The 21,157-nt window shown below is 42.9% G+C and overlaps 1 protein-coding gene across 1 annotated transcript in view; it reads left to right on the top strand.

Annotated features, from left to right (window-relative positions):
* Positions 1-21,157, top strand: part of Rab31 (RAB31, member RAS oncogene family) — a 121,027-nt gene that overhangs the window by 70,102 nt on the left and 29,768 nt on the right. The window contains exons 4-5 of the mRNA NM_133685.2: positions 4,589-4,660; positions 6,274-6,380. Of these exons, the coding sequence (NP_598446.2) occupies positions 4,589-4,660; positions 6,274-6,380 (179 nt within the window). The remainder of the gene's footprint in view (positions 1-4,588; positions 4,661-6,273; positions 6,381-21,157) is intronic.

The raw sequence follows: 21,157 nt of genomic DNA, 5'->3' as shown, positions 1-21,157 counted from the left end.
ATTAACTCAGAAATATTAAAACCACCAGTCCTTGGGATGACGGTGCCCTTCTTTGGTGCTAACCATTGTGAACAGTTCCCTCCATTGTCTCCAGGCACTCTCTCTGTTCCCCCTCCATTCTGTCAGGTGTCAGGATGTTGGGGCAGGCATATTAACTAGGCTCTCTTTTCAGGGAAGAGAGAAGGTCTGTGTGAAACTGGGACAGAGCGATCCTTCATTACTGTTTTTCCATTCAGCTTCTGCCAGCTGAGCACGCTGGGAATGGCAAGAATTTTCTTCCATCACTCGCCTTTGTTACAGTTCTCCGGGGCTTTGGGGCCTTTTGGCTTCTGCCCTTGACTCTCCCTGGCCTTGACTGTGGCTGCTCTGCATTCCTGGGCAGGGCTGGAGCTTCTAATTGGGAGCTGGCACCTGAGGCCTATCTGCAAACTGGCCACAGACTAGCTTTGTCCCCGGCTGCCTCTGACTCTCCAGGGATAGATCATTCTCTGAAAACTCACTCTGCAGGATCCGTCTTCCAAGATCCGTCTCCAAGATCCGGAACCTGAAGCCAGAATGTCTGGCAGGGCTAACTCTTCATCTGGGGAGCAGAGCCCAGCTGGAGACATATTTGTTTGGAAACTTCATGTCTTTTCCTCTACGGCTCATTCCTGACCTGCAGTTTTGCTACTGTGAAATTTATGAAGTCATCGCATGTGATTAAAGAAGCTTGTTTGGAGAATTTCCTGGCATAATACTTTCACTGTATTCGAGAAAGGGGGAAAGAGGGAGGGAGGAAGGAAGCAGGGGGATGGAAAAGAGGGAGGATGAAGGGAGGAGAGAGAGGGGTGTGTGTGTGCGTGTATGCGTGTGTGTGTGTGTGTGTGTGAGAAAGAGAGAGAGAGAGAGAGAGAGAGAGAGAGAACAGTCAATAGGCACTCAAAAATGCCCATATGGAATGTGGAATCCTGGCAACTTCTTTCTCTTGTTCTGTGACCTTAACTACACGCTAAATCTGAGCAATTGATCCTAGGCTAGAACCCCTAACTCTCAGATAAAATAGCTCCTTTCTCTCAGTTTATTACCTCAGATACTTTGTTAGCGTGACAAGAAGCTGACCGCTGCAACATTCACCCGCCAAAGCTGAGTAGCCCAGCATGCTGAAGGGCATTCCTTTCTTACGATGTAGACAACCTTAAAACGCCAAGTAGTTAAGGCTGGGGAGACAGCTGGGAAGTTGTTAAAAGTGGACGTTGCTCTTCCAGAGGACCGGAATTTGGTTCCCAGCACCCATGTTGGGCAGCTCACCACCACCTCTGTAGGTCCAGATCCAAGGGGATTTGGACATAGACACACACACACACATACACACACACACTAAAAATAAAAATGAAATCTTAAAAAACAAAACAAAACTAGGGGCTGGAGAGATGGTTCAGTTAAGAGCACCTACTGTTCTTCCAAAGGTCCCCACTTTAATTCCCAGCACCCACATGGTGGCTCACAACTATCCGTAATGCCCTCTTCTGACGTGTCTGAAGACAGCTACAGTGTACTCATATAAATAAAATAAAGAACACAAACAAACAAACAAAAAAACCCAAAACTAGTCACATGTCCAAAGAACATAGATAACCATCTCTTTGAAGATTGGCTTTCCAGAATTTTCTGTGCTGCTCTTAAATGGTACCTGGGCACTATCTCAATACTGAAATTTAAAGTATATATATTTTTGAGTAGTCTGTGAAGGATTGGAATTGGTATCTGAAGTGTTGATTTCTAAATAGCCTTTCAAAGGAGGTTTTAATAAGAAAGCTTTTACAGCCGGGCGGTGGAGGTGCACGCCTTTATGGCGGATTTCTGAGTTAGAGGCCAGCCTGGTCTACAAAGTGAGTTCCAGGACAGCCAGGGCTATGCAGAGAAACCCTGAAAAACCAAAAAGAAAGAGAGAGAGAGAGAGAGAGAGAGAGAGAGAGAGAGAGAGAGAAAGCTTTTACTAACGACCTGTAATTGTGACCTTTATTCTGGAAGAATCTTCTGTGATCTTCCTGTCGATATTAATTTTGACCTCTTGGAAGGTAAATTGTATCATGTACACCAGTCTGTGGCTGAGTGTGTGCACTTCTGTTCTCGCTGTGTGGAATAAACGGATATATATTGTAAGCTAGAAATGATTTATCTCTTTGTCCTTCACAAATGTTACCCTTTGGTCAATGCATTATTGAGTTTCAGAACTGAGACATTAACTTTTAATTTATTAAAACCCCTACGTCTCCAGCAATAAAGTCCTTTAAGTGGCTTCACCAACAGATTTATTTCAGAGTGATTCCTTTGTGGGGAATGGAAGCAAGCATAATGCATTGCAGGCTGAGGGTTTTCAATAATTCATGAGACCCACATGCTATTGGTTCTTCAAGAGGCAGCTTTGGCGTCAGAGCCCGAAGGGAAATCTCTGCCATGTGTCTGACTTCTGGGAAGCAGGGTAGGTGCTCATGCTTTAGCAGAGGCTGTTTTGAAAACAAAGAGTTGGGGGGAAACTCACCTGGTTGGCCGAAAGGCAGCTTTGTGTTCACCCTCTACCTTTAGCAAAGCCTGGTGTTTACAGTCATTTCTTTCTTCTCTCATGAACCAAAACCCTGACTGGTCGTGATGCAGGAGGAGAGCATAGCCAAGGATGGGCTGAAGGTGACTCCTCTGAGCGTAGCAGTCAGGGCAGACCACGGGGAAGTCTCTGAGTGTGAAGAGGCCTTCGTGGTGTCTTGTGCTGTGAGACCCGGTATGGTGTTTGTGGGCAGAAGAGTGTGACAGACTCTCCCTCACCCCATTTCTTAAAAGCTACCGAACTCCAGGGTGGTTTTCCTTCAAAGAGAGACTTGTTTGTGACCATGGCGTCCTGGCTTCTCCCTAGGTCTTCTGAGCATTCCAACGAGAAGTAGCATGTGGGAAAGAGAGAGAATGGGTAGTTTTGTTGTTCGCCAGAAAAACTACAGGAATCATCTTTCCTCTCCCTCCTTTATGCCCCAATAAAAATAGCAGATTTTTTTTTTGAAATATCTTATTATGTTGTGTGGGGGTGGGGACCATGTGGCTCTGTTAGAGACCAGTTAGACTCTGTTAGACCCAGTTAGAGGTCAGAGACTGTGGAGATGCGGTTCTCTGCTTCTGCCATGTGGGTTCCTGGGGTTAAACTCAGGTCTTCAGGCTTGGTGGCAAGTGCCCTTACTTGCTGAGCCATCCCACTGGCCCTTATTGCCATTTTAACCTAAAATCATCTTACTTAAAATTATTGTGTGATGTATAACATTTTAAATGTAAAAATTACTGGACTTTCTATCACTAACAGTTGGGGAATGATCTAGTAGTTTATACATCCATTGCTGAGGTAGATCCTTGTTTACAGACAGCCTTCTTCTTTCTGTATCCTTGTATACAGGGTGTGGAGGGGACATTCTTCCTCTCTGTGAAATACTCTAATCCCATCATGAGACTCTCTTCATGACCTCATCTGACCCCATGACCTATGACACCCCCGATCTTCCCCCCCAAAAGCCATCACAATGATCAGGATCTCAACCCTGGAGTTGTGTGGAGCACACATTCAGTCCAGGATATAACACAGTGCCCCGATGAACCTTCACGGTCTTTGATTTTTACTTCCTTTACAACATAGGGAAATATCTTTCTGGACCTGGTGGCCACACTAAGTATATATTTCCTGTAAGTAGACTTCTGGGTCAAAGGGATTGCACATGTCAGTTTCTGCTAGGTCGTTCCCAGTGGCTTTGTGGGGAAGCACTAAATACCACCCTGTGTAGTAGTTGAGGGTGTCTTGCTCCCCAGAACCACCCCAACATTGAATCTAAGGCCTTTTAACGCTTATTGCATTATTAAGCACCTCATCATTTTTAGTTCATTCTTTTGTTAATTGAGTAAGTGTAAACATTTGCTGGTAATTTGTAGTGAGTACTTATCATTTCTTCAACTCCCTACTGAGCTCTTTTTCACTCACTGGCCTATCCCAAAAGCTTTTTAAATAAAAAATATATATATACAAATTAAGACTAGGCCCCCATTCAAAATATGCATGTAGTGTATACATTCAGAGAATAATTATCCATCTTATTTGAGGATGAGAGGTTCTGGTTCCTAACCTAGTTTGGGGGCTGAAGCCCATCTAATGTGTCACCACTAGCTGACCTTGGTAGGCAATAAAGCTTTGCAACCAGGCAGGTCTTTGCTCCGTGCCAGTAGCTCTGCAAGGGTCTAGTGCTCTGAGCTCTCCTAGGGACCTGTCTTTTCCTTACCACTCCAGAGTTCTAATGAGACTGCCCTGGACCAACAGAGAAAAGGAAATTCAGAGGAAGGCAACACTGAAAATAAATCTGTCTCTGGCTTTTGGCCCAGAGGAGATTTCACGGTCCATAAACCACAAGTGTATGGCTAGCTGGGGAGCAAAATTTATTATTTAATCTTAAGTCTTGGAGAAGTCCAAGGGGGGATTTCGAGCTCCTACAGAGATGATGTGGCATAACATTTTAATGTGTGGCTTAGGGATGCTTAAAATCTGTTTGTTGACCGAGGCCTAAGACTGCTGCTTGCTCTTCCACAGTTCCACTCCCTGGCTCCTATGTACTACCGAGGATCTGCTGCAGCCGTCATCGTCTATGACATCACTAAGCAGGTAAGGATGTCTCCAGCTTCAGACACCCTGCTTGGTGACCGTCCCAGAAACACTGAAGCAGACTGGTGCTTTGTGATTCTTGCCAGTGCCCTGGGAGCCTCGGCCATGTGGCAGGCAAGAAAGCTGAAAGCTACACATCCCGTTTCGCTCACCAAGCCACCCTGATTGATCTTTTCAATTACGGAAGCAATAAACATTCATTTGAAAGCTGATCTTTTAAAACAAAATCTATTCTATTTATGTGTAGTTTTACCTGCCTGTATATCATATGCTACGTGTGTGTCTGGTTCCCAACTGAGGTCAGGAGAGGGCATTGGATCTTTTGAAACTAGACTTGCGCATCCTTGCGCGTCACCATGTAGGTGCTAGGAACCAAACCTGGTCTTTCTGAAAGAGCAGCCAGCAGTTTTAACTGCTGAGCCACCTTGCCACTCATTAAAACTGAGCATTCACCAGGAGGCCAGGTGAACACTTTCCTTGAGAAAGTTTTAAGTCCCGGGTGTTTTATCATTATAGGCTATTTTCTGTTGGAGGTTCAGTTGCACCATTCAAAGGTCAGAGGTAATATTTGTATATATAAAGGTAACTGTGTGTGTGTGTGTGTGCTTGTAGGCGGTTGTCCCCATTTATCTGCGGTTTGCTTTTCTGTAGTCCTTGCTATGCAAGGTCAGCTTCCATCCAAAAGTATTAGATGGAAAATTCTAGGAACGAGTGGTACAATTAAAACAGTGTGTTCTATGATTATGACCACGCTATTTTGTTACTGTTTTTATCTTACTCGGCCCACTTGTTTGCTTCAACTGTGTCGTAGGCACGCGTGGGACAGAAACAGGTTGTTTCTAGGCTTGGGTTCCAAGGTAGTGTGTCAGGCGTCCACCGAGGACCCTGGAATGTATCGCCTGTGGATGAGATTGCCTGGAATGGATTTTGAGGTATACTCATTAACAAGCGAGTGCTTCGATTTGATGGCGTTCCTCCTGCCCCAGTCCCTCTGGAATGCCGACTGGTAGCTGGATCATTGCTGCTTGTGTAGTCCATGAGTTCTGACCTTTTTCCCCAAAATGTCTGACCACTTGGCCTCTGCCCTAGAGGAGGGTCGAGTGAAGGGCAAGCAGGACCCGAACACACACCTTTCTCCTGAAGTAGGCCTCGGTATTTGTTTGGTTCTGAGATTTTGGCTCCTACAGAGTCAAGGCTAATATTTCTAGTCAGTGGTTCTTACTGAAGAAAGTTACACATGTTGGTTTTCAACTCCCTCAAGTTTTAATTTAGAAAGAGACATCTTGGGCTGGTGAGATGGCTCAGTCGGTAAGAGCACCCAACTGCTCTTCCAAAGGTCCGGAGTTCAAATCCCAGCAACCACATGGTGGCTCACAACCATCTGTAACAAGATCTGACTCCCTCTTCTGGAGTGTCTGAAGACAGCTACAGTGTACTTACATATAATAAATAAATAAATCTTAAAAAAAAAAAAGAGAAAGAGACATCTTAGCTAATGTTAACCCCTACAAAATGTCTTTTTTTCCTCCATTGAATTACACTGGATTCACATCTCTACTTCTTTGAAGTATACCGACAGGATTGTTCAGTGACTCATTTTGTTTTTTGGTTAGGATTCATTTCATACCTTGAAAAAATGGGTCAAGGAGCTGAAGGAGCACGGCCCAGAAAACATTGTGATGGCGATTGCTGGGAACAAGTGTGACCTCTCTGATATTAGGTAAGACACATTTCATGTGTGTATGTATGTGTGTGTGACGTGTGTGATGTGTGTGATGGTTGTGTGTGTGAGATATGTGCACAACCTATCTGATATTAGTAGGTAGGACACATTTCAAGTGTATGTGTGTATGTGTGTGTGTATATGTTTGTATGATCTGTGTGTGTGTGATGTGTACGCAACTTATCTGATATTAGGTAACACATTTCGAATCTGTTTGTGTGTGTTTGTGTCATGTGTGTTTCTGTGTCACAGCTCCCACCCACAAATGTCTTTGTGACTAAGTACAATTATGTCTTTGGTTATGTTTATGCTTTTTGTGTAACGATTTAACTGATGGCCCCTCACTGTGGCAATCAGCGTGATATTATTCTACTAGAGTGGAATTATAGGATAATGATATAGACCTTATGGTTCCTACAGTGATGAATATTAAATCGAATGGCCTAGATATAGCACACAGCTGCATCGATTACCCTGCATATTGCCAAACTAGATTGTTTTATCACCTTATTCTTCTTATTAACATTACTGTTAATGTAATTTTAGTAACACTTTCATATATAAATGGCCATTAGAAGTCTTGTTATTGTTCACAACATCTGCTTGTTTTAGATTGTTTGTTTAGATTGTTTGTTTTTTTGTTTTTTTCGAGACAGGGTTTCTCTGTGTAGCCCTGGCTGTCCTGAAACTCACTCTGTAGACCAGGCTGGCCTTAAACTCAGAAATCCGCCTGCCTCTGCCTCCCGAGTGCTGGGATTAAAGGCGTGCGCCCCCACTGCCCAGCTTGTTTTAGATTTTAACTTAAGGATATGGTTCAGTCTATATAATAATGTTACAATTTTGACAAAGCATCTGAATATGATACATTTTATCACCCCAAGCAGCAAAGGGACTTCCTTCACCTCCAGTCTCAGTCCTTTTTCTAATCGTTAGATCAAAATACCCAAGCTGGGTTTTTTATAAAGAAAAGAAGTTCATTGTGCTTTGCCTAGAGTTTCTCGAACGGAACGCTGGCGACTATATCATAGTACTGAGTGAGTGGCTGAGAAACAGACAGAGAGGAGTCAGTGGCTATCTGCAGAGTTGCTCACTTGCTGAGGCAGGGGCCTGACGAGATTCAGTGGCTTAGGTGGCTCTTTTTACAATGAGCCATTCTTGCAGGGACTAAGCAGCGTGTTATGAGAACCATACTGATCCCTGCTGACGGTTCTTGCCTGTATGACCTAGTCCCCATCCAGTATTCCACCGTGCTTCTTGCTCATAAGCCTCGAGGGCCACACCCACATGACATAGTCAAACTGTGCCATGTGGACAGTGGATTAGAGGCTTCATACCCCCCCCCCTTTTCCCCAGTGTTCTTTTCTTTCTTAAGATTTATTTATTTTATGTATGAATGCTCTATCTGCATGTAAACCTACATGCCAGAAGAGGGCATCAGAACTCACTATAGATGGTTGTGAGCCACCATGTGGCTGCTGGGAATTGAACTCAGGACCTCTTAACTGCTGAGCCATCTCTCCAGCCTGAAGCTTGATGACCTTATCTGGCCATTAAACTCACTGTTTTTTGTAATGAATGTTACTTCAAAAAGTTATGTATTAGTCATCCTTTCCTGTGACAGATCCATTCCAATCTCCAGTGGATATCTGAAACCACAGGTTATGTCATACCCCGTGTATGCTATAATATTTTTCTATATATACAAACCAGTTATGAAATTTATTTTATATAACAGGCACAGTAATGGAGATTAAGAACACTAATAGAATGAATTATAATATTATTATAATATACTAAGAGCTGCTTAAAATGCAATGAATTATTTATTTCTGGAATTTTCCATTCGATATATTTGGATTCAATTGATTGTGGGTAACTGAAGCCCTGGGAAGACAAAACACTGGTGGGGGAGACTTCTGTTGCAGACTTGTTTTGCCTCTATTCCCTTGACTCGTGAGTTCTCAGGAGTTCCTTGTCTTTGTTCATAAAGAGCTGCACCATGCTTCTGATTTTGATATCTAAATACGATTAAACCGGAATTAAATAAGCATTGAGAAGAGATCTTGCCAAAGTCCTGAAAGTGGCGTTTGGTAAATTACTCTGTTTCTTTGTGTTTGCAAACAGGTTATATCACACTGCATCAGGTTCGTGTGTACTCTCCGTGAATGCCACTTAATCGCCTATTTTCTGGTGGTTGGGTTAGTCTTTAAGCCCTCCGGACTCAGATCAGATATACTCCTTTATTGTAGTCTTGAAACAGCTTTTTGGCCAGTGTTTCCTTCACTGGGTGGTGGGTGGGCTGAATTGGCCTCGCTGAAGGAGGTGGGTTTATCTAATTCCTCATGGAGGTAAAGGGGAACTTGGACAGAAAAATCCCCCTTTCTCCTGTGGTGTGTGTGTGTGTGTGTGTGTGTGTGTGTGTGTGTGTGTGTAGTCTGATGGACTGGAAGTTAAGCACAAACTGATTTCAAGTTGAATGGGATAGGATTGTTTGCTGTAAGGAGCTGAAACTGAGATTAATCTTAGGAAAAAGAGGCATGAGAAGGTGTTGATATCGCCATGGTAAAAACAGGTCTTTCTTTAGCTCCGGTTTTGGGTATGTCCCAGTTGGTCTGTGGAGAAACGCTGGCCTGGCATCTCTATTTCAGTTCTCCACATCTGGCTAGGAGCTTGTGGCCCACAGAAGGAATGTGGCCAGTACAAGACAAGGGGAGGGTGGGGGCTCTTGAAGGACAACCTCAGATCAGCACAGTCTCCAGATAAAACAGGATCGCTGCCTCTCATCCCCAGGGCAGCCTCACTGGTGTTCTCTGCAGACATTCTGATGTTTGCTAAGATGAACTGGCACACAACCTAGGCATCTTACTCAACCATCAGTGCACTCACGGCCAGCTCTCCTAAAAGGATGTGCTAACATCCGGGCCCACGGTCTCAGGTGGCACACCAGCCTTTCTTCTCAGGTTCTTTTGCTTCACTAGTTTGGCCTCTGTGAGGTCTGGATCCAGCGCCTCAGGGGCCCACGGGTGTTCAGAGTGTGGGTATATAGCCTTTGTGCTTACAGTCATTCGAGAGGGCCCTTGTTCAGGTTATGCAACAGAGGAAATGACTTTTTTATTATAGTTCTTCTTCAAACCTCTGAATAGGTCAGTGAGAAAGACTAGCTTTATTTTTATTTTCAGAAAATTGATTAATCCGTTAGTCTATTATCTATCTATCATTGTATGTATCTATGTATCCATCCATCATCTATGTGTCTATGTATCTATGTATCTATCTATGTATCTATGTATCTATCCATGTATCTATGTATCTATCCATGTATCTATCTATGTATCTATCTGTCTGTCTGTCTGTCTGTCTATCTATGTGTACCTGCCATGGCATGCTTGTCAGAGACATCTTATGGGGGTTCCTTCTCCTACCACATGTGTCCTGTGGATTGAACTCAAGTCCTCAGGCTTGGTAGCAGGCACCTTTACTCACTGAGCCAGCTCACCAGCTCTGCATGAGTCCCTTGAAGTTTGTTTTATGGCTTAGCACATGCTATATCCTAGAGACTGTTCATAGAAGCCTCAGGCTAGTAAGGATCTGTTTTTGTTGTTTTTGTTGTTGTTGTATTTTTGCCCGTGTCTCTGTGTGTGCATGTATATGTATATGTATATGTGTATGCACATGCATATGGAGCCCAGAAGTTGGTGTCAGGTGCCTCCTTTGACCTGATACATTGAAAGCAGGGAGTTTGCTGAAGCCAGTGGTCACCAGTTCAGCTAGTGCTGCTAGCTGGCTTGCCCTGGGGATGCAGGGATGCAGCTCCACCCATCAAGTGCTGGAATTTCGGATGGGCTGCCATGTCGTCCAGATTTAATTCTTTACACTTGCATGGCAACTGCTTTCCCCACTCAACCATCTTGTCAGTCCTCTCATCGAGTTTTTAAAAATCCTTTTTAATTTTTCCTTTCTTTCTTTTTTTTTTTTTCCCTCCCAGTGGAACTAGAGGTTGTATTTAGAGTGTGTGCATGCTAGGCTCGTGCTGTACCACTGAAAGGCTAAACAAACTATGAACCTCTCTAAGTTGACATTGCTAATTTTGAACTCACTCTATAGCTCAAGGCAGGCCTTGTGGTTGCTATCCTCTTGTCTCAACTTCCTGAGTAGCTGAGATTATTATCCAGGCCTGGCTTAAAGACATATTCTTATATTTGCTTTCTCGGTTTGAAAAAAGAGATAGATAGATAGATAGATAGATAGATAGATAGATAGATAGATAGATAGATACAACAGAGAGACAGAGAGAAACAGAGAAAGACAGAGAGCACCAGCCTTCTGAAAATAACACTGCTTTAGCTAAATTTTAAATTCCTTTTAATTTTTAGAATCTCATTCTTTTGTGACTAGTTGATACTGGTGTTCCATTTATGATAATGATATAAAACTTTCTAGAAAAATTTTAGCACTGGCTTATGTATGACATCTACAGGAGAAAACTTTTAAGGAATCTATTGGAAAGTTTTAACATGTAATAAATAGGTTCAGCAACGTTGTAGGATACAAGACACAGAAAACTTAATTACATTTCTGTTTTTTAATAGTGAGAACACAGAAACTGAAAAAAAAAAAAAAAGGCAACACAATACCTTTTACAGTTGTTCCAGGAGAATTAAATACTAGTTATGTACAGGACCTGTGTCTGAAAATTACAAAATGCTTGTGAAAAAAAATCAAATGAGACTTGGACAAATGAAGAAACATGACTGTGTTCATCCATCTAAGAAAGCAACCAGACACCTGGGCATCTCTCACAGAGAGCTGGAATTTGTGTTCACACCAAATCCATGCATGAATACTCATGGACTTTGGGCAACATCCCCAAACTGTAATGAGCCCTTACATCATCGAGCAACTGACTGGCTAAATGGATAGATTGTGATATACTTACTTCATGGACTGCTGCTTAGATATACAAGCAAATAGACCGCCAGTTGGATGAGCCTGGGGCATTGCGCTGAGTGAATAAAGCTATTCGAGAGCTCTTCATCACTATAACAAATTCCTGGCGTAATTCAGTTTATAGAAAGAAAGGGTTCGTTTTAACCCAAACCTCTGGGATTCCAGAGTATGATTGGTTGGACCCCGTTGCTTTGGGCCTGTGATGATTCATAACAGTGGGAGTTTGTGGCAAGCTAACATGTTCACCTCATAGATAGGGATGAAAAGACCCAAGCTTCGTTATTCTCTTCAAAAGGCTTGTGAGTAATCACCTACAGTCTCTCATGAGGCCTCACCTCAAGAGCTGACACGATCTCCAGTATCAGTAATGTGGGCCTCAGCTGCTAATACAAGGGCCTCCTTTGAGAGACGTTTCAAATCCAGGCCACAGCAGAATCCAGTTCCAAACGTTCCACTATGTGTGAAGTGATTTGTAACATTTTAAGTAAAAACATCGGAGAACTAGAGAATGGTATTAGGAGTGGTTGCCTGAGGTTATGTTTGGGGGCAATGCCTAAGGGGGATTTCCATGGTTGTAAAAGGACGGTTTCAGTGAGAGCTGCTTGTGAACCTAAGCAGAAGGTGCAACAGTACAGAGCTCCATATACACACTGCTGTGTGACACTGTTCCCGAGGAATCTTAAACACTCCACACAGGGAACTGAGGGCAGGCCAAAGTAACAATACCACCAAATCCAACTTGGTGAAGCAATGAGTTTATTGGGGCTACTTACAAGAGTAGGGCTGATGGGTTAATTACAGAGGCAGGAATGACTCAAAGGCAGTGTTCTCACAAAAGCCCACACAGCGTGAGTGATGGCTCGTGAAAGCTCAAGACTGGGAGCCCACTGTGAGACTTGCAGGCAGCTTAGGTCAAATCATCTAGTCCAGGCAGCTTGACTGCTCTGAGGTTGCTCACATGTCCTTACTACCATTGGAAGAAGGACAGGCTTTGTGCCACTATTTAGTTTCAGGGACTTTCTGAGATTTATGAGTTGTTTGCTTCCTGAGTCTTAAAAGAACCTCCTTTCAAGATGAAATAATTCAATGTGGAGGAAATGGATACAAATGAGAGACTATCAGTAGGCCTCGGAAATCCAATTACAAACACGTCAGTGTTAAGTCTTGTTTGTAATATTATGGGGTGGTTTGCAAAATGTGACCAAAGAAACTTAGATTATTATTTATTTTGAAATGGGGTCTCATGTAGCCTAGGCTGACCTTAAACTCACTATATAGCATCCTGCCTCTGTCTCCTGAGTGCTGAGGTGACATCCTGCCTCTGTCTCCTGAGTGCTGAGGTGATAGGTATGTACCACCAAATTCGTTTATTTTGCTTGCCTTTTCTTTTTCCCTTTACTTTATTTGTTTACTTAGAGTCCAGGGCAAGAAAGCATGTACGGAGGTCAGAGGACAGCCTGAGAGAGTTGGTTCTCTCCTTCCTCCTTGTGAGCTCCAGAGATGGAGTCCAGATCACCAGGCGTGGCAGCAAGCACCTTACCCACGGAACCATCTTGCTACCCACCCTCTCCCCCATAATAGAAGTTCACGTGTAGCTCTGGATGGCCTTGAACTTGCAATCCTTCTGACTACTGACTAGGGCTGCTGGGAATACAGATGTTTACTGCTATGGCCGCCTTCTTAAGGTAGTGATGGCTGTGTATGTGGCCAGGCATCAAGATTGAGGGTCTTCCTTGGTTGCTCACCAACTTGTCTCTCAACAGTATGGCTGGGCTTGGATCTTTCTCTCTCTCTGCCTTCCAGTCCTGGGCTTAGAGACACACACTGATGCAGCTATCTATTTTTTTTTTTTAACATAGGTGTGGGGATCCAAGTGCAGGTCCTTGATTCTGTGCAGCAAATCTTTACTGACTGAACCATCTCTCACTGCCTAAGAATGTTTTTTTTTCTTTTATAATTTTTTAAAAGATTTATTTATTTATTATAAGTACACTGTAGCTGTCTTGAGACACACCAGAAGAGCGTCAGATCTCATTATAGATGGTTGTGAGCCACCATGTGGTTGCTGGATCTTGCCTGGGGGTCTTTCTTTCTTTTTTTTTAATATTTTTTAATTACATATTTTCTTTATATACATTTCAAATTTCAAATGCTATCCCAAAAGTTCCATATCCCCCCCCCCCCCCGCCCTGCTCCCCTACCCACTCACTCCCGCTTCTTGGCCCTATATAAAGTTTGCAATACCAAGGGGCCTCTCTTCCCAGTGATGGCTGACTAGGCCATCTTCTGCTACATACACAGCTAGAGACATGAGCTCTGGGGGTACTGGTTAGCTCATATTATTGTTCCACCTATAGGGTTGCAGATCCCTTCAGCTCCTTGGGTGCTTTCTCTAGCTTCTCCATTGGGGGCCCTGTGTTCCATCCTATAGATGACTGTGAGCATCCACTTCTGTATTGCCAGGCACTGGCATAGCCTTATATGAGACAGCTATACCAGGGTCCCTTCATCAAAATCTTGCTGCCATATGCAATAGTGTCTGGGTTTGGTGGTTGATTATGGGATGGATCCCCGGGTGGGGTAGTCTCTGGATGGTCCATCCTTTTGTCTTAGATCCAAACTTTGTCTCTGTAACTCCTTTCATGGGTATTTTGTTCCCTATTCTAAAGAGGAACAGAGTATCCACCCATTGGTCTTCCCTCTTCTTGATTTTCTTGTGTTTTGCAAATTTTATCTTGGATGTTCTATGTTTCTGGGCTAATATCCACTTATCAGTGAGTGCATATCTAATGACTTCTTTTGTGATTGGGTTACCTCACTAACGATGATATCCTCCAGATAGAGCCATTTGTCTAAGAATTTCATAAATTCATTGTTTTTAATAGCTGAGTAGTACTCCATTGTATAAATGTGCCACATTTTCTGCATCCATTCTTCTGTTGAGGGATATCTGGGTTCTTTCCAGCTTCTGGCTATTATAAATAAGGCTGCTATGAACATAGTGGAGCATGTGTTCTTATTACCAGTTGAAACTTCTGGGTATATGCCCAGAAGAGGTATTGCTGGATCTTCCAGTAGTATTATGTCCAATTTTCTGAGGAACTGCCAAGTTGATTTCCAGAGTGGTTGTACAAGCTTGCAATCCCACCAGCAATGGAGGAGTGTTCCTCTTTCTCCACATCTTCGCCAGCATCTGCTGTCACCTGAATTGTTGATCTTAGCCATTCTGACTGGTGAGATGGAATCTCAAGGTTGTTTTGATTTGCATTTTCCTGATGATTAAGGATGTTGAACATTTTTTCAAGTGCTTCTCAGCCATTCGGTATTCCTCAGGTGAGAATTCTTTGTTTAGCTCTGTACCCCATTTTTAATGGGGTTATTTGAATTTCTGGAGTCCAGCTTCTTGAGCTCTTTGTATATATTGAATATTAGTCTCCTATCAGATTTAGGATTGGTAAAAATCCTTTCCCAATTTGTTGGTGGCCTTTTTGTCTTATTGACAGTGTCTTTTGCCTTACAGAGGCTTTGCAATTTTATGAGGTCCCATTTGTCAATTCTTGATCTTACAGCACAAGCCATTGCTGTTCTGTTTAGGAATTTTTCCCCTGTGCCCATATCTTCCAGGCTTTTCCCCACTTTCTCCTCTATAAATTTCAGTGTCTCTGCCTTTATGTGGAGGTCTTTGATCCGCTTAGACTTGAGCTTTGTACAAGGAGATAAGAAAGGATCAATTCGCATTCTTCTACATGACAACCGCCAGTTGTGCCAGCACCATTTGTTGAAAATGCTGTCTTTTTTCCACTGGATGGTTTTAGCTCCCTTGTCAAAGATCAAGTGACCATAGGTGTGTGGATTCATTTCTGGGTCTTCAATTCTATCCCATTGATCTACCTGTCTGTCGCTGTACCAGTACCATGCAGTTTTTATCACAATTGCTCTGTAGTAAAGCTTTAGGTCAGGCATGGTGATTCCACCAGAGGTTCTTTTATTGTTGAGAATAGTTTTTGCTATCCTAGGTTTTTTATTATTCCAGATGAATTTTCAAATTGCCCTTTCTATCTCAGTGAAGAATTGAGTTGGAATTTTGATGGGGATTGCATTTAATCTGTAGATTGCTTTCGGCAGGATAGCCATTTTTACTATTTTAATCCTGCCAATCCATGAGCATGGGAGATCTTTCCATCTTCTGAGATCTTCTTCAATTTCTTTCTTCAGAGACTTTAAGTTCTTATCATACAGATCTTTCGCTTCCTTAGTTAGAGTCACACCAAGGTATTTTATATTATTTGTGACTATTGTGAATAGTGTTGTTTCCCTAATTTCTTTCTCAGTCTGTTTATCCTTTGTGTAGAGAAAGGCCATTGATTTGTTTGAGTTAATTTTATATCCAGCTACTGCACTGAAGCTGTTTATCAGGGTTAGGAGTTCTCTGGTGGAATTTTTGGGGTCACTTATATATACTATCATATCATCTGCAAATAGTGATATTTTAACTTCTCTCTTTCCAATATGTATCCCCTTGATGTCCTTTTGTTGTCAAATTGCTCTGGCTAGAACTTCAAGTACTATATTGAATAGATAGGGAGAAAGTGGGCAGCCTGGTCTAGTCCCTGATTTTAGTGGGATTGCTTCCAGCTTCTCACCATTTACTTTGATGTTGGCTACTGGTTTGCTGTAGATTGCTTTTATCATGGTTAGGTATGGGCCTTGAATTCCTGATCTTTCCAAGACTTTTATCATGAATGGGTGTTGGATCTTGTCGAATGCATCTAACGAGATGATCATGTGGTTTTTGTCTTTGAGTTTGTTTATATAATGGATTACGTTGATGGATTTCCGTATATTAAACCATCCCTGCATCCCTGGAATAAAGCCTACTTGGTCAGGATGGATGATTGCTTTTATGTGTTCTTGGATTCCGTTAGCGAGAATTTTATTGAGGATTTTTGCATCTATATTCATAAGGGAAATTGGTCTGAAGTTCTCTATCTTTGTTGGATCTTTCTGTGGTTTAGGTATCAGAGTAATTGTGGCTTCATAGAATGAGTTGGGTAGAGTTCCTTCTACTTCTATTTTGTGGAATAGTTTGTGCAGAACTGGAATTAGATCTTCTTTGAAGGTCTGCTAAAACTCTGCACTAAACTCATCTGGTCCTGGGCTTTTTTTGGTTGGGAGACTATTGATGACTGCTTCTATTTCTTTAGGGACTGTTTAGATCATTAATCTGATCCTGATTTAACTTTGGTACCTGGTATCTGTCTAAGAAGTTGTACATTTCATCCAGGTTTTCTAGTTTTGTTGAGTATAGCCTTTTGTAGTAGGATCTGATGATGTTTTGGATTTCCTCAGGTTCTGTTGTTATGTCTCCTTTTTCATTTCTGATTTTGTTAATTAGGGTACTGTCCCTGTGCCCTCTAGTTCGTCTGGCTTAGTGTTTATCTATTTTGTTGATTTTTCTCATAGAACCAGCTCCTGGTTTGGTTGATTCTTTGAATAGTTCTTTTTGTTTCTACTTGGTTGATCTCAGCCCTGAGTTTGATTATTTCCTGATGTCTACTCCTCTTGGGTGAATTTGCTTCCTTTAGTTCTAGAGCTTCTAGGTATGCTGTCAGGCTGCTAGTGTACGCACCCTCTAGTTTCTTTTTGGAGGCACTCAGGACTACGAGTTTTCCTCTTAGGATTGCCTTCATTGTGTCTCATAAGTTTGGGTATGTTGTGGCTTCATTTTCATTAAACTCTAAAAAGTCTTTAATTTCTTTCTTTATTTCATCCTTGACCAAGGAATCATTGAGTAGAGTGTTGTTCAGTTTCCACGTGAATGTTGGCTTTCTATTATTTATGTTGTTATTGAAGATCAGCCTTAGTCCATGGTGATCAGATAGGATGCATGGGATAATTTCAATATTTTTGTATCTGTGGAGACCTGTTTTGTGACCAATTATATGGTCAGTTTTGGAGGAGGTACCATGTAGCACTAAGAAGAAGGTACATCCTTTTGTTTTAGGATAAAATGTTCTATAGATATCTATTAAATCCATTTGTTTCATAACTTCTGTTAGTGTCCATGTGTCTCTGTTTGGTGTCTGTTTCCAGGATCTGTCCATTGGTGAGAGTGGGGTGTTGAAGTCTCCCACTATTATTGTGTGAGGTGCAATGTGTGCTTTGAGCTTTACTAAGGTTTCTTTAATGAATGTGGCTGCCCTCGTATTTGGAGCATAGATATTCAGAATTGAGAGTTCATCTTGGTAGATTTTACATTTGATGAGTATGAAGTGCCCCTCCTTGTCTTTTTTGATAACTTTGGGTTGGAAGTCAATTTTATTTGATATTAGAATGGCTACTCCAGCTTGTTTCTTCGGACCATTTGCTTGGAAAATTGTTTTCCAGTCTTTTACTCTGAGGTAGTGTCTGTTCTTTTCCCCCGAGGTGGGTTTCCTGTAAGCAGCAAAATGTTGGGTCCTGTTTGTGTAGCCAGTCTATTAGTCTATGTCTTTTTATTGGGGAATTGAGTCCATTGATGTTAAGAGAAATTAAAGAAAAGTAATCGTTGCTTCTTGTTATTTTTGTTGTTAAAGTTGGGATTCTGTTCTTGCAACTGTCTTCTTTTAGGTTTGTTGTAGGATTACTTTCTTGCTTTTTCTAGGGTGTAGTTTCCATCCTTATGTTGGTGTTTTCCCTTTATTATCCTTTGAAGGGCTGGATTCGTGGAAAGATATTGTGTGAATTTGGTTTTATCATGGAATACTTTTGTTTCTCCATCTATGGTAATTGAGAGTTTTGCTGGGTCTAGTAGCCTGGGCTGGCATTTGTGTTCTCTTAGGGTCTGCATAACACCTGTCCAGGATCTTCGGGGGTGTTGTTTCTTATAAGTGCTTGTGAATCTATAATTATATCTATGAACATTTCAGTAAATAAAATTTACTGAATTTAGCTGGGGAAAAGGTTAGAATAGTGGTAAATGTATGGGTATGCATATTACACACACATCATTTATATACACAGCCAAACCTCTGAAGAGTGTTGTATGTGACTGATGTTTTGCCAGCATACTATGTGAAATGATTAATTTGATCATACCGACACACATAGGATACAAAAGAAATACAGGATGATGCTATTAAAAGTTGTCACTTAGAGCATTTTCCTAGCATATTTGAGGCCCAGCATTTAATCTACACACACACACACACACACACACACACACACATACACAAGCAGGCATGCACCACCACCATCAAGAAAAATAACTCTAAAAGAAGAAAGGAGAAGCCTGCTGTATTGGTCTCTGTCCAGAGTACATGTGTCTTCCAGAGACAGAAATAGAAATAGTCTGGCAAGTGACAGGGCCTGTGAACTAGTGGGCATCCGCCTGTGGAGAGCTCTCTGTGGCAGGAGAATCAAGCTGTTGGTCAGCCAATCTGGCTGCTCCAGATTCTGCCTTCTGGCATGACTTTTTCAGGGAGGGAGCCAAATCTCTAGGTCCCAGACCTTATTCCAAGCCTGCCCTCATTTTACTCTAATCCCAAAGTGCTTTGCTCTTTCATCATTTCCAGAAAGCTGGGTATTTCGTTGGGAGTTACAGAAGGACAGTGTATAGAGCTTCTGTCTGTCTATCTGTCTGTCTGTCTGTCTGTCTGTCTGTGTGTGTCTCTGTCTGTCTCTCTGTGTATATAAATGATCTAATGATCTCATCTAACAGACATTGGTGGTGTAAGCTTGTCCGCCCTTAAGAGGAGCTGTGCACAGCATGTTTTGAGAGTCTGCTGGAATGGAAGTAGATTTAGCCTGCGTCTGGCAGACCATATGAGGCATCAGGAGTGGCGGTCTGGGCATAAGAGACCACAGTTCCCCAGTCAGTGTGTATCTTGAGCATGTGTGGACAAGACAGAAGGCAGGAGAGGTTACATAGCCCTCATCCAAACTGCCTAGGACTAGGGCACTTGGGAGTTGATTTCAGAATTATTTTCATATACATAAAGTGCTATATTGGAATTAGAACCTAAATCTAAATACATATACCTCACAAACACAGCCAGAAAGTAATTTTATATAGCATTATAACTTTGTTTTTGTCCATAAAGTTTTATGGTATTGAATTTTCTACTTTATCACATTTGTGTCCAAAAAAACTTCTGACTTCTGGGCTTTTGGGGTGTTTGGCCTAGGGGTGCTCAGCCTGTGTGTTCATCAGGGTGAAAGGCCCAGGCAATTCAGGAGATCCAGCCTAGCTCCTGATCTTACCGAGAGATATCCCTAACTCGCCTGGAAGATCTGTAAACAAAAACCTCCCTGTACCAAGGGGTGGGAAGAGCAGCAGAGCCCCAGTGAGACATCTGGGTTACAGGCATGGTGTAGTGGTGGCACTTGTACTCATAGTGGCTACTAAACTAAGTCGGGGAAGGATGCATGGGTCCCTGCACCAAAACAGTGGAGGGGTGGTAGAGGAATGGAAGCGATGTCTTAAGTGATGTAGCCACTAGAGAGGTCGTTCGGGATCTAGTGGATAGCCTCACACCTATCCCCATACAGGTGAGCCCATTGAAACCCAGTGAGCCACAGAGAAAAGCAAAATGACATTAAAGTAGCTCGGAGACTGGAAGACTTGCTAAGAGGAAGGGGGTGGCTGTGAGGGGCGTGGGAAGGGAAAAGAGGGTGGAAGCCATGGGGGATGATCAGAATTCTTTCTCTACATGTGTGAAATTGCCAAAGGATAAACTCATTTTAAAAGCTTTCCCTCTGCTGACACTGATGACCAAGCTAGAAGAATAGGTAGCCTCTCTCAGCCCGAAGCACGCAGTCTGGCTGTGGGAAGATGGGCCTGGGAGCTCACAGGCATTCTGTGGGCATCACTCCCCTGCCCTTACTCCCACCATGACCCTGAAGAGACCTGGCCCAGGTCCCGGAACCTAGTTGCTTCTCCCACCCTCTGATTTCATATGTACAAGGCCATTAGACCAGGTTTATTTTATCTTTCAAGGTTTATCAGTGTGACATTACACAATAGTGATGTGGAGAACAAGAACTAGGAGAACAAAGGGGCCCTTCTTAGGTGCTGAGTAACAAGCTTGAGGGGGACCTTGCTGTCACTCACCTCCCTGCCCAGGATTTCTCTCATCTCCCCATCCATGGGAACAGCAGAGCTCTAGGGACGGTGACAGGCATGCTGCCTCTTCTGTGGCATGAAGGTCTTTAAGCTTCACAGTAGCGTGCTGGCCTCTGAGGGGAACAGTGAGAGAGACCCTTGGGGTGGCTACAGTGGGTCAGGAATCTGTGAACGGAGTGGAGGGTGTTCACCAAAGGACAGCAGTGTGAGGATTAAGCATCTTGGTAGGAAGAAAGAAACTGGCCTGGTCAGTTCTCAGCCATCCAGTTACAAATAGGTTTGTTTGTTACAAAGAGATGATGATTTTCTGTGTTGCAAAGTACTGTGGGAACTGTAAGAAGGGCTCTGTGTGTGTGTGTGTGTGTGTGTGTGTGTGTGTGTGTGTGTGTGTTTGGGGAGCCGAGAGGAGGTAGAGAAGTAACTTAAAAGCAATACAAGACTGCTTGTACTCCTGACTCATCCTTTCCCTCACAGCAGTACCAGCAGTACAAGGGCATAGTCCAGAGCAGACAGAAGAAAAGCCAGAGTAACGTGTCGTAGACAGGGCTGTGTCAGGGTGTGTCTCAGAAGGATTCTGATGGGTGACTCCTGTCAGAGGATAGCAAACAGGTGCCAGAGATGGGGACGAGCTTGACTTGTGTCCTGGGAGAGGGGTCTTGATCTTGAGGAAAGAACATCAAGCCGGGTGTGGTGGCACACGCCTTTAATCCCAGCACTTGGGAGG

The sequence above is a fragment of the Mus musculus genome, chromosome 17, assembly GCF_000001635.26.
Source record: "Mus musculus strain C57BL/6J chromosome 17, GRCm38.p6 C57BL/6J".
Classification (NCBI taxonomy): domain Eukaryota; kingdom Metazoa; phylum Chordata; class Mammalia; order Rodentia; family Muridae; genus Mus; species Mus musculus.
The sequence above is the reverse complement of the archived record's forward strand: the minus strand, read 5'-3'. Positions and strand labels throughout refer to the sequence as shown.